This window comes from Hydra viridissima, unplaced genomic scaffold (assembly GCF_058129835.1).
Source record: "Hydra viridissima isolate aposymbiotic clone 2 unplaced genomic scaffold, HvirCarnegie_v1 scaffold_62, whole genome shotgun sequence".
Lineage (NCBI taxonomy): Eukaryota > Metazoa > Cnidaria > Hydrozoa > Anthoathecata > Hydridae > Hydra > Hydra viridissima.
The window spans coordinates 49,814-68,158 of record NW_028324342.1 but is presented as its reverse complement, the minus strand read 5'-3'; the positions used below and the strand labels follow the sequence as shown (position 1 = coordinate 68,158).

Sequence of the window (18,345 nt, the reverse complement as noted above, 5' to 3'; positions counted from 1 at the left end):
GAGTCAGGAAACATTGTAGTTTCACCCTGTCAAAGCGGTTTTCTCGGGTCAGCTCAAAGTAGTTTTTGGTCATTTTTTACAACAGTGTGTACGCAACCTTTGGACAATGAGCATCTGTTATTCTGCAAGTGTTCATGATACAATGCATAAATTATCTGGATTTGACATCGGAGTTATGGAAAGCAATAAAGAAATGGGTATTAAAAGATTAGTATGTGATTATGAACATTGTGAGTTATTTTATGACTGGTTTTCTGTAAGAAATCCATTCAATACTGTCGATAGAAATCTGTATTCATTATCTACAGGTCTTGTGTCAGCCAATGGTGAAGATCTTGTCAATTGTGACGAGGCTGAGAACATAGGTGTTCGTCTACACACATTTCTCAACGGCCTTAAGTTCAATGAAGCAAAGTTTAAAAGAAGAATACATTTTTTTCTTTAGATGTTTTGACCAATAACGTAAAACTAGACAAACAAACTGATTGTTGTGTCGATCCAACACTCCTTTTTAATAGAATTGCAGCAATTGCAGAAAGAGAGGATGACGTTGAACTATATTTTGATTATGAGCTTACTCATCTCCCACAATCATTATTTAAAAATAACCAAATGCTGAAAGCAAACAAATCATTTTTGCGCAAAGTGATTCTTCCTGACGACGAAATTAAAGTAAGTACAAATGTCAGTTTGTGCAAATATGTCCTTGATGGAAGTTCCTTACTCCACAGAGTTCCTTGGAACAAAGGTATGAGGTTTTTAGAAATTGTTGAGACCTACATCAGCTATATAAGAAAAAATTATGCCACCACTTATATTATATTTGATGGTTATGATAAAAAATCTTCAATTAAATCTAATGAACACATCAGAAGAAAATGCAAAGGTTCTTCCCAAAATATTGTTTTAATAGAAAATAATCAGGTTCCGTACTCACAAGAGCGTTTTCTATCGAATTCACACAACAAGGCACAATTAATTTTACTATTGTCAGATTAACTTAAAAGAGATGGATATGAAGTATATATTTGCAAAGGGGATGCTGACACGAAAATTGTCTCTAAATCGTTGGAAGTTGCAAAGGAAATTTCACCATGCATTGTTGTTGCTGATGATACTGATATAGCAGTTATGCTAATGTATCATTGGAAAGATGAATTAAATGAGATTTTTTTTTATCAAGAAAGAAAGGAAAAACTCTGGAGTATTAAAGACGCTCAATCTCGAGTAACGGATTTTAAAGAACATCTGTTATTTTTTCACGCATGGTCAGGATGTGACTAAACATCTTCAATACTGGGAAAAGGAAAACCTAGTTTTTTAAAATTACTGCAAAAATCCAATAATATACAATCAGTATCTGAAATTATTTCGGATTACTGGGCAACCAAAAAAGAAGTTGGAAAATCTGCAGTAAGGGATTTCATTGAACTTTTTAATGGAAATGCAGAATCTTCGTTAAGGAAAATGCGGTTGGTATTTGAAAGTTTAGTTATAATTTTGTGGATTTAAGTCACTCATTTAGATTTAGAAAGTTACATATTTTCATAGTATTTTTCTTTGGTATTTAAAATATAAACAAATGGTTTGTGAAGGAATTATTAAGCCAGAAAAGTTACCACCCACAGACCGTGCTGCTTATTTTCATGGTCTTAGAGTTTACCTACAAGTTGTTGAATTGAAAATGCTAGATGAATCTTTCAACTTGGATCCTAAAGAATGGGGATGGAAGTTAGATAATGGTTGTCTTCTTCCAATACCAACAGACAAAGATGTGGCACCACCCAATATATTAAAAGTGATTCGCTGCGATTGTAAAACTTCGTCAAGAAATATGTGCGGAACTAATATGTATTTTTGCAGGAAAAATGGATTAAAATGCGTGTCTGCATGCGGTGGCTGTCATGGGCAAGACTGCAGTAATAAAACGGTAAATTTTTTTTTTTAAATATACACATAATCTTCTTTAAATAATTTTGTTTTTTTTGGAATACAAATAATTTGCATTTTTAGGATTTTGAAATTAAAGAAGATTCAAGTGATGAAATTGAAGAAGATTCAAGTGATGAAATTGAAAACGAGAGAAATTTATTTGATGATTTGTTTTGAGAAAAGTAAGATATCGGACATCTAATTTTAAAGAAATTTGCATTCAAGTCTTAAAGTTATTTTAAAAGAATATATTATTTTCTAATTTTTTCCCATTTAAAATTGCGCACAGACAAAAGTTATATTATGTTTTGAAAACAAAAAAATATAACATTTTAACGATTTTACACTTTTCAAACGTAAATAACTTAAAAAACAATTTTTTTCAAGTAATAGTTCTTATATAAATATTGATCAGCATAACATTTTCGATCCAGCGATATAAAGTTTATGATATTTTGGTGCTGTCAAAATTGCCCCTTTTTTGTACCCCAAATTGCCCCAAAAGGGATGTTCCCGTAGCGCAATCAAAGGAGCTTTTTTTTACGCTCATCCAGACACTGTCTACTTTCTCTCTGCAAAATTTCAGCTTTATACCATTTTTGTCCGGGTTCGACCCTATTTTTCGCTAATTCTCTCCTACTAAGATTCGAAGTGTCGTTTTTAAAGGGAACAAGGGAACAATAAGTTAAACTAGTCGATAAAAATGTAGAATAGAACTAATAGAGTCGAAACAAAACTCCATTTGAAATGAAAAGCAAGGTGAAAAACAAATTGAATTGTGTTTTTTGTTAGCAAAAATTAGAAATTCGTGACCTCAAAAAACTTACGAATAGTGAGTTAAATGACAAGTAAAACATGTAAGTCAGTATCTACTGAGTTACATAGGGTGTGCTTTATCTCAATAGCATTGATATAAAATTTAATATTAAAGCCTGTTTTACATCAATTTCTCTTTTCTTAGAATAAAAAAATACATTTTGTCAGGTTTTGGAAGCCTAAATATTTGTTAAAGTTTAACGAGGGGGACACTGTGAGCCATAAAGACCGCCAGGTTCAACTTCTCCCCACCTCTAATTTTATTTTTTAAAAAAGTAAATGCAGTTTTTGTAAGTCTTTTTCAAGTACAGAACAAATCTAAAGTCGATCAGAAGAGTTAGTATTTTAAGTTTTAAAAATTAGAAAAACCAAAAAATTAAGCTTCAAAAATAATCCAATCCGCCACTTTGGCTTCTTTTTCTTTAATAGTTTTGAAATGATTTAAGTAAAAAACATCATACGGTAAAGATGGCTGATTTAAAACAGTCTGTTTGTGCAGTTTGTTTGGAAAAAAAAGGTAAATATTCAAAATCTTTAGTAAAAGTACGACCATCTGTAGCAAGTAAAATCAAGGAGTATATTTGGCCTGAGTACAATGCAGAGTTTAATGTCTGCCCGGATGTAATTTGTTCAAGTTGTAGAAGAAACATCTTTTTGCTGGAAAAGGGAAAAAGCACTTATCTTTCAAACTGGATAAGTAAAGTTTCTCAAGTATATGATTTAAAACTTATTTAAGTTAAATGATAAATACATATAAAGATATAGATTTTTTATAAAGTACCATCTTTGAATTAGGTTGACCGACCAAGAATTAGACGTAGTACTGAGCTTAGTGATATTGTACAATCATCTCATATTAATACAAAAGATGTTGAATCTCTGAAAAAAAATATGTGCAGCTGCTGCTTTACTCTCCTTGCAAGAGGTTAAAGAATAAATAATAAGTTACTTGATAAGTAAACTAAAAGTTATCAAATAATCATTTATAAACTTCAATAAAAAAACCTTTAGGTGTATATTAATTTAAGAGTAAATTTTATTCTTCAGGATGTCATAACAACTGTTGTTCTAGTCAGACTGTTTTGAATTTGATTAATTTGTCAGAAACTCTTGATCCCACATCATGTGAGCAAGTTGCTTCAGGCATAATAAAAAACAAGATGGAACGAGAAGGCATTGAGAGAGGCCAGTCCTTTAAAATATCTACAGGTGTGTAAGTTTTTATTTTCATTTTTAAATAATTAAAAACAGTTTATATGTTCAGATAAAACTTAAATGCACATATAGAACACTCAGTAGAGGCTTTTAACTAAGCAATTGTATAGATTGCTAATAACTTTTTCAAAATGTTTGCATTGTAAATTTAAAGTAGGGGTAGGTTAAAGATACATATAATTAATTATACTTTATTTTTAAGGTGGAAATCCGTTAACTTTAACTGTTGGAACTAAAGACAATAAATCTTCTAGAAAGTTTTTTAATCAGATATCATTTCAAGCAGTGATGGAATTAACTTCTGTACTGGAATTGACAAAAAATAAAACAAAAAAACTGATATCAAGTCTCCGTAAGAATCTGGGATCATCTACTGTTGTGGAGAATAATGTAATTAGTATGATGACATCATTACAAGAAGAAATTGAATCTAAGTATAATATAGAACAAGATAACTTTATTTGGAATGATGAAATTGTAACAAGACATGTAGTATTTATCCATGACACTTCTGAATTTATTCTTAGTATTTTAATGGAAAGAGGATTGGATCCTCTCTCCAGTATGGTACGTATATCAATTGATGGAGGTCAAGGATTTCTTAAAGTAATTGTAAATGTCTTTGATAAAACCAATAAAAATGAGATTTACATTGACAGTGGAGTTAAAAGGTGTTTTATTCTTGCTATTGTTGAAGATGTTTGTGAAGACAATGGAAATTTGCAGAAAATCTTGAGTAGATTAAATCTGGATGATGTTACATATCACCTTGCATTTGACTTAAAATGTGCTAACAGCATCTTTGGTTTGTCTTCTCATTCAGGTAAATATGCCTGCTTGTGGTGTGAAGGCGAATGTTCCCTAGAAAGTGGTACTCCGAGAACATTAGGTTCTTTTGATCATTGGTACAACTTATTTGTTGAAAATGGGGCAAAGCGCTTAGAGATGAAAGATTTTAAAAATGTTATTAGTCCTCGACTCGTTTATTTAGATAAAAATGCTGAAGATGAAATTAATCACTTAGTCCCTCCACCAGAGTTACATCTTCTTATAGGGATCGTGACATTACTTGGTAGACTACTTTTAGATCATTGGCCTCTTTTTAAAAACTGGCTAAAAGAACATTATATCATACTTCGAGGTTATCATGGGATAGGCTTTGATGGGAACAATTCCAATAAACTTCTGGAAAAGGTAGATATTTTAGAGAGAGATGTGTTAGCATCTCAAACTAATTTATTGCCTATAGTTCATTGCCTCAGAAAGTTTGCAAAGGTTAAAGAGTGCACCTTTGGATACGAATTAGGCAGCAATGCTTCTTCAGTTATTGAAGAGTTCAAAGTATCATTTTGTGACCTACAGCAGTATGCAAAGATACATTTAAATACAGAACTGAAGGTTACCTGGAAAGTCCATATAGTTGTTTGTCATATTCTCCCATTTGTGAAGTTTAATTGTTGTTCTCTGGGATCATATGCTGAACAGACTGGAGAAGCTGTTCATAGTGCCTTCAAACCAAGTTGGTCTCAATACAAGCGAAGGATCGAACATAAAGATTATGCTAAACGATTGAAATCTGCTACTGCCACTTTTTGTTTAGATAAGATGTAAATATTGTAATATAAAAGTAGTTGTGTTATTTTTGTTGCATTTATTGTATTTTTTCTTTTAATTATTGCTATAATGGTGCAAAAGGAGTTTAAATCGCTTCAATTTAAGATTAGTAAGAAAAAGTAAGGATTGTTTTAAGGAGGATAATGAAATATTAATCAAAAAAAAAATTTTTTTTTTGAAAGGAGGTAATATCATCATAAAGGGGGTAACTTTATCACTTGAAGGGGGGTAAATAGGGTAAAAAAGTTTTTATGTGACTTCCGATCGACTTTAGATTTGTCCAATACAAAAAAATATAATATCTAACCAGTACTTATCCTAATATGAAAAAAAGTTAGAGGTGGGGAAAAGTTGAACCTGGCGGTCTTTATGGCTCACAGTGGGGATTGTATTGACGATAGAGTACACACTAAGGAAGTATATATAGAATGGAGTTTCTTGATATACAAATAAGGTGTAATCGAACGAGTCATTTATCGTAGGGTGCAAACTGTTTTAGTCCGCAACATTTATTGCGCTGTTAACAGGTTGTTTTGTTACCTGATGTTTCATTTCCTTCTGGCTATTTTATAAGATTTATTGTAAACAACTCGCAAAAATGTTGAAAACCATGCTGTCAAACATTCTAAAAAACAGCACCTAGAAACCGAAAGTGTAAGAATAACAGCGATGAGCTTTCTTTAAGCGGTTAAATATTTTTTATCGAAAGAAATCGCTTACAAGAGAATAGATAACAAGTGACCACAATGTAAAAAAAAAGGTTTCGCAAAAGGTTTTTTACACTCGCATAAGGTTTTCTACTACTAGAAAACCTTTTGGTGTGTAAAAAAAGGTCTTTTGAAAGGGTTCTTTTAGAAAACCCTTTAGCAAAGGGTTTTTCGTGGTGAAACATAAGAAACCAATAAATGCCGAGTTTCGTTTATTGATATCGAGGCATAGTTAAAGAAGGATAAAAATAGAAAGGGTTTAAAATAGAATTACAATCGCTTAGCAATATGATATTTCAAATGAAATAAATAGTATTTATTTTATTGTATTATATTTAAAATTGTATTTAGTTAAAATTTTTAAAGTAGAATACGCAAAAGTGTATATTTTTTAAGTTAACCGGTTTATCTATTAGGTTCCTATAGGTCAATGTAATTCTTTTAAAATTTTAAAGAAGAGTTAGGTAATCAAAATTTAAAGTAGAAATAATAATTAAGTTATTATTTCTTATAATATATAATAGCCAAACATGCCTCAATTTCTTTGTGAATGTGGCAACAATTATTTTTCATTTGGAAAGTATTTGCGACATCTTATCTTGTTTCATGAAAATCAGCCTCTTTTTTACGTTAGATGTGTTTCAAGTGCATGCAAGCAAACTTTCAAAAGTGCTGATAGTCTAAAAAAACATGTTCAACAAAAACACAGTAATTTATTAAGAAGTTGGTCTAATGATAATGAAAGTGATCAGGGGAGTAGAAATTAAAAAAATGATCACATTAGGGAAAGGAAAATCGGTTTCCGGAGACCGGAAACCATAAATTTTTTGGAAATCGAAAACCGAAAATGTTATTTTCAAAACCGGTTTTTGGATATACAGTACAATCTCTCTAATTCGAACTTTATGGGGAAAAATAAAAGTTTAAATGAGAGATTTTCGAATTATAGAAAGTTGAGTCTTCTTCGGAGCATTTCACGGTGACTTTACATTTAATCGAATTATGGAGATTTTCGAACTAAAGAGATTCGAGTTAGAGAGATTATACTGTATATCTTTTGTACGAAAAATACTTGGTTATTTGGGAATTCTAAACCACTTTTCTTGATGCGAAGTTGTTCAAGAAAATAAATGAAAACATTCAATTTGCTTCCACTTGAACTTTAACAGTAAATTACTGCAATTTGTGAAGTAAAAAAGTGAAACAAATTTTCACAAAAACGAAAATGTCGTTTTCTGAAGTCCACAAGGATAACACATCAGTTTGGAAGCACTTTTTCCACTCAAAAGAACTTGAATTGGCCAAGTGCAAGCTCTGCGACCAAGAAATTAAGTGCAAAGGAGGAACCACAAGCTCCATGAGGAACCATCTGAGGACAAAGCACAACATCACATTTGCTGCAGTTGTTACTCCTGAGAGGAAACTCGAAGTCATCAAACCCATTGATTCGTTTTTTAAGACAAAGGACCCTGTTGATGTTGTTTTTGCTGAGCTTATTTCATGTGATGGGCTGCCCTATCGTGTTTTCTCAAGTCAACGTTTGAGAAAAGCTCTAGAGAATGAAGGATACAAATTGCCCAAAGATGCTAAATCGTTTAAGGCTCTGCTGATGAAACATTATGAAGATATCAAGAAAACATATCAGCTGCATTTTGCAGAAAAGAAACTTGTTAGTCACAAATTTAGCTTAACCCTAGATGAGTATACTTCATCCAGAAACAGAAAATATATGAAAATAAATGTTCATATGGAAGGTGATTATTGGAACCTTGGAATGATCAGGGTACATGGGTCTATGCCAGCAGAGAAGTTTTGTGTAATTGTTGACGAGAAACTGAAAGAATTTGGGCCACGTTTTGCCAGTGACGGAGCTGCTGTAATGAAAAAATTTGGTAGCTCAATTTCACCAGACCATCAGCTCTGCTTCGCACATGGAATCCACTTGGCTATCTGTGATGTTCTATATAGGCAATCTAGGAAAGAAGATAATGGCACACCTGAGTAAGTCACTATTCTAGAAGAGGACCAAGAAGATGATGACAGCGATGAGGAAGGAGGATTAGAAGTTTCAGCAAAAGCAGGTGCATCAGCTCTTCCAATGATCAGGGAGGATGTCACAGAACTCATCAACAAGGTCAGAAAATGTGTCCGATTGTTTCGAAAGTATTCAGTTAAAAATGACATGATTCTGCAAAAGCATGTTCAGCCTGAGTTTGGAAAGGAGCTACAGCTAATCTTAGACTCTAAGACACGTTGAAACAGCTTACTAGATATGATTACAAGATTTGTTACCCTTAAGAAATGTATTCAAATGTCGCTGATTGAGTTATGAAGCTTATTATGATTTCTGAGTCTGAGTTTACCACTTTACAAAATCTAGTAAATGCTTTAGAACCAATCAAGGTTGGTGCTGAAGCACTTTGCAGAAGAGATTCGAACTTGCTCTCATCTGATGGCATTCTGAAGTTCATTTTCAAGCAGCTAAAAAGCCTGAAAAACACCTTTAGTCAAGAGCTAGTTGACTCATTTACTAAAAGAGTCACTGAGAGGAGGAATGCTATATAAGTAAACTTAGTTAAATATCTGAATAATCCTGATGTAATTAATGGAGCAACTCATGACATTTTCGAAAATTCCATGCCAAGGAGAATTACATTTGCTACTACTGTACCAAGTTTGTTTAATCGTTTGTTTGAGCAAAAGAGAAGAGAATCTAAAGATAAGGAAAACTTGTCAGATAATGAAACTTGTCAGGAACAAGTACAGCAATTTACTTCCTTGTCAGAAGAGCTCGAGTTCTCCATTAGAGAGACAGTCAAAGGGGTTTCACCAAAGAAACAAAAAATAGACTCAACTTCCAAACTAATGCTCAAAGGAATGGCAGTATTTGAGCTATATATTTATGTTTTTGCTGCTGTTGTTCCCCTGAAATATATATAATAAAAAGATACACTAGAAAACCGGAAAACCGGTTTTTAAAACATTGATAACCGCGGTTTATTCGAAAGACCGGTTTTAGAAAAAATTTAAATATTTCCTTTCTCTAGATAACATCATAGATTCATCTGAAACAACCGAAGAATCAAATGATCAAAATAATGAAAAATTAGACCAAGACTTTAAATGTAATAATATTACTGATATGCTTAATATTTTGGAAAAACATTTTGCATTTCTTCTTTTGCGACTCAGAGAAGTTCACATACTTCCAGCTTCTGTTCATGCGGAAATTACAAAAGATATACAAAACCTACTTTTGATTACACTAAGTAGTTTTAAGGATGTTATATGTCAATAGTTACTCAAAAATAATATTTTGCCACTAGACAATAATTGGGCACATTTAACAGACACAGAAGGATTGCTGCAATTCATGAGGGAGATGTCTTCAAATGAAAATAGACTAATAGGATTATTGAAAAGTAAAAATGTGATTGCAATAGCTATTTAAATAGATTTTAGAATAAATAATACAACTGCTGTTTTTCAATACATTCCAATTCTGGAAGTTTTATCAAAATTAGTTTCCCATGAAGATGTTTACAACTGTTTGGGTGACAGTTACAATCTCTTTCTAATAATGATTTTATGATATCTTTTTGAGACAGTGAACTTTTTCATAGTGACAATTTTTTTTCTGAAAATCCAAGTGCATTGCAGATTCAGTTATATGTAGATGAAGTTGAGCTTAGCAATCCAATAGGAGCTAAGCGAGGGAATCATAAAGTGACTGCATTTTAATTTTTGTTAGGCATTCCATCTGAGTTTCGTTCAAAGGAAAAATTTATTCATTTGGCTTTATTGTTTGAACATAAACTTATAAAAATGGCCAAATATGACTACACTAAAGTTCTTCGTCCATTAATATATGATTTAAATGTACTGCAAAGAGAAGGAATTGAGGTTTCCGTCAATGGATTATGCCAACATTTAAAAGGCAAACTTACAGGTATATCAGCTTATATGCTTTCAGCTCATGCTATAGGAGGATTTCAGCAGTATTTCCATACTGGAAGAATTTGCCGTTTCTGTATGGTGGACAAGTCAGAAATTGGAAATAACTTTAGTGAAAGCACTCTTTGTCTCAGAACACCGGAAATTCATGAATATCACTTAGCTGCTATAACTGATAATGCAGCAAACAAGAATGTGTATGGTGTTAATAAAAAGTGTGACTTTTTAGAGTTGGATAACTTAGATGTACTTACAGCTTTCCCTCCAGATATAATGCATGACTTATTTGAAGGTATTATGCCAGTAACTTTGAAATGTGTTATCAAACATTTGTTACACTCTTGTAATACATTATCAATAAATAATATAAATGATTCTATAAACAAAATTCATTTAATTAATTCGTCTAATCGCCCTTGCCAATTACCTAAAAATATTGCATCAGATAAAGCGCACATAAATGGAACAGCTGTACAGAAATTAGAATTTTTCCTATTGTTTTGGCAATTTGTCGGTAATGATGTACCACAGGGAAATATTGGCTGGGAGGTTTATCTTATACTTCGCGAAATATGTGACATTGTTATTGCCCCAATTGTAGACAGTGACAGTACATACATGTTAGAAGAATTAGTTGCTAGGTTTTTGAAAACATTTTCTGAAGTATTTGGTTCTGAATATATTATTCCAAAAATGCACTTGTTCATAAGCCTCACCTGATGTCTTTTTGGGCCTTTACAAAATTTTTGGTGTTTAAGATTTGAATCTAAGCATCAGTATTTTAAAAAAGCTGCTTCAAATGGACAATGTTTCAAGAATATTACCAAAACATTATCAAAGCGTCATAAAATGTTGCAATGCTGGGAAATGTTGACATATGATATACTTTTACTTAATTATACTGTGTCTGGAAACGTACCTAGATTTTTTCGTAACTTGGATGTTAAAGTACAAGAAGTTATAAGATTGCTACTTAATTTAGATATAGAAGGGAATTAATCTATTTTTATAGTGAAATCAATGTCAATTGATAGTATTTGCTATTCTATTAAAGCAGTGTATGTGTTGCATACTGTTACAGAAGAAACTGTCCCAAATTTTTTTTAAAGTCATATACATTGTCTGTTTACGCGACTGTTGGTTGTTATGTGTACACCTGTTGACACCAAATTATTTTTCACATCATTTGCATTCTTATCAAGTTTTGAATGAAAATGAGTGGACAGTTTGCAGAACAGGATGTTTTATTGATTTTTATCGACATGACTATTTTAAATTCAAGCATGAGATATAGCGTTATGCATCCAACTTGCTCTTCAATTTAAGGACATGATTATTTGAATACTTATTTAGTTTGTTTACTTTATGTAGTTTGTTTATTTGAAAATTATGAATGTTTAATAAAGTTATTGTTCTTATTGTTTATTTGCAATAGGGCAAGAATTAACCGGTGACTATTTATGTGACCTTACAGAGCAAATGCTAACAGAGCAAATGCTAACAGAGCTTTTACCTTTAATAAAAGATCGGATAAGATTTATTCGTCTTTTGAAAACAACAAAACAATCTGTTTCAGCAACATTAGATAATTCTAAATCTACCTATACTGCAGTTGTATCAAGTGTTATCAGTGTAAATAATGAAAAGGGCGAAACAACAAACAGTGGCAGTTTTTCAGAAACTGAAGAAGCAGAATGTTTACATAGATTTGTTATAGCATTTTTACTTTATAAATATATTTTTTAAAATAATAACACTCTACCATTGATTTGAATTTATGAGAGTATTTGCATACTTTTATTTAATTTTAATACTTTAATGTTTGTATAATACTTGTGTTTAAGAACTATTAAGCATTTAATGATGAATTTCATTATTATAAACTATATTTTTACCCATATTAAATTACAGTTGAATGAGATATTTTAAATCAGAGTAATTTAAGGAAATTACTCTGTTTGCTTGAATTACTGTGCCAGGTGCAAGAATTTCCTTTTGTATATCAGTTGCCACTTTAGTATTATAGCTAAGCTACAATGTCAAGATAAGGCTAGGTTTGGTTTAGGCTCAAAAAGCAAAGCGCTTTTAATTGATGCACTATTTGATGACTTAAAAAGACGTGACATTTTGTAAGTTGAAAATTATTGTTCTTGTTTTATACTTTGCTGACTCTATTTCTATTCATTGATTTTTCATGATAAATTATTTTTCATATTTAAAAAAATAATTTGTTCTTTACTTTGCTTCATTTATATTATAAAATTAGTATTAAATATTTTGTAATGTTTTATCACAAACTGTTTATACAGGTATCCAACCAGAAGAATATATTCTGCTGTTAGCTCAGCAGTTACATTAAAATATCCTTTTTTGGCTGATTACGATGGAAGTAGTGTAATGCAATTAGCATTTTATATACTATTGATTATACTTTTACTTGTCATCATCTATTTAATAAGAAAATTATATTTTAAAATTTAATTTTTGTCTATTTCACATTTTAAATAGGTATTTTGAGTTTAGAATATTATTAGAGTAGCTCTTTGAAGGAAATTTAAAAAATATAGACTTCCTCTTTGTAGCGAAAATTCAATTGCTGTAACAAGAGAAAAATTTGGAAGGCCTGGTGTTTAAGGAAGAAAACGAAATATAGATCAAGTTGAAATTGATCAATCTGACAACAGCACCCTTTCAAAAATAGCTCGAGTTAAGGTATGTAATAATGTATATAGATATTACTTGCTATAACCTCGTAAAATTATTGTAATGTGATGTTATTTAAATGTCAAAAATGTATATTTTCGTTACTGCTCACAAGTTACAGCTGATTGATGTAAGATAATATACTTCTATATGTACAGTTATAACTATAACTGCTTTTTATTAGTTGGCTAATGTGGTACAAGGTGAAGATCACATAAGCATAAAAAAACGTCAAGATGCTTTAAAAAAGGAAATAAAAAAACAGACACCAAGCTTTGATATGATCAAAGATAAAATGAAAAGAACTTGTGGGTATAGACAACTTTTCTGCCATGCACACACAACTGCAGAAGTTCTGGAAGAATTTCCGTGTTTACGACTAAATACTTTTGTAAGATTATATAAAGAACTATTGTTCTTTTATGAAATGTACTTATTTTTTTCAATATTTCCGTTGACTTTCTTTTGACAGTTATGAAAGACTATATAAAAATTATTACCTTATGAACATTTAAATTATAAAGTATAGACTTATTTCTAATGTAATATCATAATGTAGATGAATTTTGCAAATGATTTTTATAAATTAAAGTTTACAGCAGATGTGATTTTGCTATATGGTGTAGACGTAACCAAATTAGAAATAAAGTTTCTATCCCTTTATGATGTGGTAATCAAAGAAGCAGCCGAAAGATGCAAAAAGTATTGTGAATATTCAATAATGATAAACAAACATTTTGAAGAAACTTTGGACAATGGTAAACGGCAGGGTAATTTTTATTTTAATTTTATTTCCAACAACAATAAGGACTAGTCATAGTAGGCAATAAGTTACACGAGTTTAGTAACTCTAGCAAATATTGATTAACTCAAAAACATTTGATCATTTTTTAATACGTTACATATGTATGCTAATACTGCTATTTTATATTTACTAGTTTTATTAAATGTATTATTATGCATGTATTTACAATTAAAGATATAAATACTTTTAGATTGGAAGGTGATGTTTGTTACATTGCTGTTAACTTCATTATTTGGGGAGAAGGAAGAATTATTTTTTCCCTTACCAAAGTAGGTAGGATGTTTATTGGTACATTGTACATTATTTAGAAAATTGCACTTGATCATATTTTTTTATAGTCCATTGTTTATAGTCCATTCAGAATTATTATATTTATTATATATTTAACCCTAAAAACTAATTTATTTATTATATATTAAACTATAAAAACTAATATATTTATTATATATTTAACTATATAAACTAATATATATTTAATAACAAGAAGATCTGAGAAATAATAATAAATATTAAGTAGGAGATCTAAGGAAATGCAAAAATTTACTGGTTTGAGGAAATAAGTTATTGAATATTTTAAGTCCATGTAAATACTCTCATACTAAGGACACAATTTAAAAAAGTGATGATGTCCTTTAGGTGAGGAGTCTGCAATAATTTCTATTATATTGAAATGTTATCAATTAAGAAATTTTAAAATTGAATGGTTTTAAGAGCTTTTTATTAGAGGGATTTTAAGTTGTTTCAGGTTTGTTTTTTTGAATAAATGAATTATTGTATTTATTTTTTTATTTATACAGGAAATACCACTTAGTCCAGTCATATTGCCACAAGAGGACGAGTGGACAAGAAAGGTTTGTTTCCTAAAACTATTTGCACTTTTTCCAAGGCTTTTCAAGCATGGTTTGCAGCATTTTGGATATTCAGCACTGAATTCACAAAAGGATTGACCAATACATGTCAATTTTTAGAAAAAGTGCTTCTTGGTGGAAAGGTCAGAGTGCCAAATGTTGTCAGCAAACGGGGCAACCGCCTTTTGCACTGATATTTATGACTTTTGTTTTTTGTATGTTTTTGTTGTTAATCTTTACAATTAATTTATGTTTTTTTGTCACTAAATTCGAATAAACTCATATTTGAATATTTGCAATATTTCTAAATTTTATTATATTTTGTGCTACTAGGCGATTTCTTGATTTAATTTTTTAAAATAGGTCTTAACGGTAAATAAACTTCTTAACGTAGGAATAATAAATATATATAAATAGAAAAATACTTTTAACTTAGGAATATAATAGTTGTAATAGTTCAATTTGTAGCAGAAAATTTGTATCAATTTGTTAATAATAGTTTTATTTATGAAACTATTATGAACTATTATATGCAATAGCTTTAACGTTATTTTCCAATTTGTTTTCGTTTTGTACAACTTGTTTGTTTTTGTAAAACATTTACGGACCTGTCTCTGGTTGTTTTAAAGGTTTTTTTATTTAATGTAATCTTTACTGTATATTACTTTGATGTTATAAGATTTTAGACATTATTACAGAATTTTCTTTATTGAGTTTTCATATTGCATGCAAAATTACAGTGAGTTAAAGAATCTAAACATTTGCATATAAGCAATATTATGTATAAATTAACTGTTTCAACTAAAGTGTATATTCAATCTATCCTAAGTATATTACCGAACCAACTTTATACGTGCTTGAAATCCTTATAGCGTAATATGAAAAATTATTGAATAATTTACAATTCAAATTAAAAACGAAAGTACAAGTTAAAAAAGGGTTTTCCAGTTTCGGATTAAAAGATTTTAAAAAAAGGGTTTTCTAGAAAACCCTTAAAGGGTTCCACCCTCGGGACAAAGTAAAAAACCTTTTAGAGCTATTTATAAACCCCTTTTTTTTTTACAATGCAGGCTTAGAAGAGAAGAAAGAGCTACTCCCTTATCTACCTATTTTAACCCAATATCTATTTTAAAATGGTGCTTTCTGTTAGAAACGTTCAAAATCGAACATTTTTCGTAGCTAATACTTTAAGAACTTAAAGCCGAGGTGAATGCATCGATTAAATGTCAACAACTGATGTTTTACTTAAAGCTTTACTCTGGTCGTAATAGCTCTTATTGCAGCGATGTTAGGAACACAATTTACTTTATAAAGTCAATGTCAGCAGGTCAACATGAGCTATCTTCTCAGAGCAGTCTTAAATCACTGCAGTTATTTTAGTGATAGTCATGTACAAGTTAGTAACTTCATATATTCGCTTTGTTCCAGTTTAAAAAATGTTATAGGTTTTTTAATGTTTGTTTTTGTTCTTTATGTTATTTAGTTTACGTTTTATTGATTTCAAGTTATTGATTAGTATTACGTAGTGTTTTAAATAAATTTTGACGAAAAAGCAGCTCGGTTTCAGAGCTGAGTTTATGTTTTAATTTGCTATCTATCGGTCAGTTTTCAAATTGTTGCATTTTACTTTTCAATTCAATCGGAGGAAAATAAAGATTTTTAAGACTTTTAATGGGCACGCACAGAGTCCCCTACTTTCTTACTTACAGAAGCGTGCAAAAGTTTATATTACCAGCTAAATTTTTCAAATTTTTTCGTCATAACTTTTTGACTTTTCACTGAAAATGAATGACTTTCTAATTCCTCCACATTTTTTCATCACAGCACATCAGTATTTTGTTAGCCTATAGATTTTAATATTGCTTGACAACAACAAGGTATAGAGTCGACCAAGTTGATAAGAGCATCTATCGTGATTTTTTCCCAACAATCCGAGAGCATCTGGAATAAATCATTATTATCAGTCGGTTTTTCGCCTATCAATTGACGATCAAAATGTTCTCAAAGATGTTCTATTGGATTTAAATCTGGGTTTTGAGAAGATTTATAAAAAATCCAATTTTAGACTGGCTAAAATTGGATTTTTTATAAATTGGATCTATCAAACGTAACTGATACTAACATCATTTACTCTACAATTAGTAAAATACTGAATCTTTACAATATACTGAGAAAGATGAGAGTCATTTTCTTCGTAAAACAGACCGAAAAGACTCATGTCATAAAAATCTTCACTATTTTCTTTCAGCTATTGAAACTTTGTTCAAAAGAAATTTCTTCCCGTGTTTTTATAGAAAAAAGATCATTTAGAAAGCTAGAAATGCTCAATGGTATTTTGCAAAAGAGAGTAGAAAAGTAGTCAAATTCATCAATTATTTTAAATTTATGGCGCGGGAACGAACCGAAGAAATGTTCTCGAAAATAAAGCAATCGCATTTTCAAAGCATTGATCACGTAAAAGTTTCCCTAAACAAATTAAAATAATAAATAATTCTTACCTTCAAACATAATATATTTTTTTGGTAGCAAATCTAAAAACAAAAAAGGCACGATGTATGAAAATTTGTTTTATAAAAAACTTATTTAATTAGAAATGAAAACAAAAAAGGAAGGGGAAATAAATTTAAAACGTTTATCCCTCGGCTCAGCAAAAATTCAAAAAGTGAAATTTCTAAAACGATATTTTTTGGCATGAGCAACCAATATTCCCTTGTGATAAGGAATCAACATTTTTTCTCGGTATTTTAATTGTTATTGTCTTGTAACCATGTTGAAAAGTCAAAGTTGGTGTTTTTGTTTTGGTCAAAAACAATAAAACTACCTTTAAACTTAGCATACCGTTTAAACGCTTACATTAATCTATTTTTAAAAATTAATATTTTTTATTATTTTATTCATTTTGACTTATATTTTTAAAAAAAACAGATACCTTTTATTTTTAAAATAATATGCATGTAAATATAATTAACATGTATTTATTTTATGTTCATGTCTGATATTTTTTTTAACGAGCATTTGTTGCAAATGCTGGTAAATATTTTTTTTTAAAAATATCTTATTACCAAGTGATTTATTTTATCTTAAATATCTAGAGAATTGTTATTTTAAAGGAGGATAAACTATTTAAATTTTTTAAATTAACACTGAAAAATATTTAAGTTTATTTTTTTTATTTTATTTTTTTTATATAGATTTTATATTTTAATTTCCTTATATAGAGTTGACAAGAGAGTAAAATAAATTTACACTCTCACTTTATACAACTCTTTATAAGGAGATTAAATTATTGAAAACTTAATTAACTAAAATTTAACCTGATCTTAATTTATTCAAAGGTGATGAACTGACTTTCATAGCTTAGTTAACATTATGTAGTAGTACTTTACTGGAAATAATGAAACATAAAGTAAACATGTACATAAAAAATTTGAAACAAAAATATAACATTTAGAGCAAAATAAAAAAACATCAAAAAAGATGTTAACGATATAAGAATATTTCTTTTATCGTTAATATCTTTTTTGATATATAATTTTTTTCCTAACAAATAGAATCATAAGTCTCCAAATGTTATGACCTCAGATTTTGTCATTTTTAAAATTACTTTTTGTTTGAATAGTTTAAACATATGAAGTTAGTTGTCGATTGTTTTTTTTAGAATGTGACTAACTAAAAGGTTGCAATAAGTTAGATTCATTAGTTCAATCAAATCTGAAAAATTTTTTAAGCTAAAAAAACTGTTTAATTCATT

The 18,345-nt window shown here is 29.8% G+C and overlaps 3 protein-coding genes and 1 pseudogene across 4 annotated transcripts in view; 3 read left to right on the top strand and 1 right to left on the bottom strand.

The window, feature by feature from the left end:
* The first annotated feature begins 1,684 nt into the window (after positions 1-1,684).
* LOC149876017 (uncharacterized) lies at positions 1,685-2,213 on the top strand. Its single transcript, XM_090075875.1, has 2 exons — positions 1,685-1,930; positions 2,014-2,213. Exons 1-2 carry the CDS (start codon positions 1,685-1,687, stop codon positions 2,107-2,109), a joined length of 342 nt encoding a protein of 113 aa, XP_089932001.1. The 3' UTR covers positions 2,110-2,213.
* A 746-nt stretch (positions 2,214-2,959) lies between these two features.
* LOC145187595 (uncharacterized) lies at positions 2,960-5,657 on the top strand. Of its 2 annotated transcripts, none has more exons than XM_090075873.1 (4): positions 2,960-3,459; positions 3,544-3,673; positions 3,853-3,957; positions 4,166-5,657. In XM_090075873.1, the coding sequence occupies exons 1-4, from the start codon at positions 3,217-3,219 to the stop codon at positions 5,572-5,574; spliced, it is 1,887 nt and encodes a 628-aa protein (XP_089931999.1). In that variant the 5' UTR covers positions 2,960-3,216; the 3' UTR covers positions 5,575-5,657. The 2 variants fall into 2 exon arrangements, with proteins under 2 accessions (XP_089931999.1, XP_089931998.1); XM_090075872.1 differs by having other exon boundaries at positions 3,796-3,957.
* Positions 5,658-12,716: 7,059 nt separating this feature from the next.
* LOC149876016 (uncharacterized) lies at positions 12,717-14,788 on the top strand (annotated as a pseudogene).
* The window catches only part of LOC145197965 (uncharacterized), a 29,351-nt gene continuing 25,528 nt past the window's right edge, over positions 14,523-18,345 (bottom strand). The window contains exon 8 of the mRNA XM_090075871.1: positions 14,523-17,125. Coding sequence (XP_089931997.1) covers positions 17,070-17,125 — 56 coding nt within the window. The 3' untranslated portion in view covers positions 14,523-17,069. The remainder of the gene's footprint in view (positions 17,126-18,345) is intronic.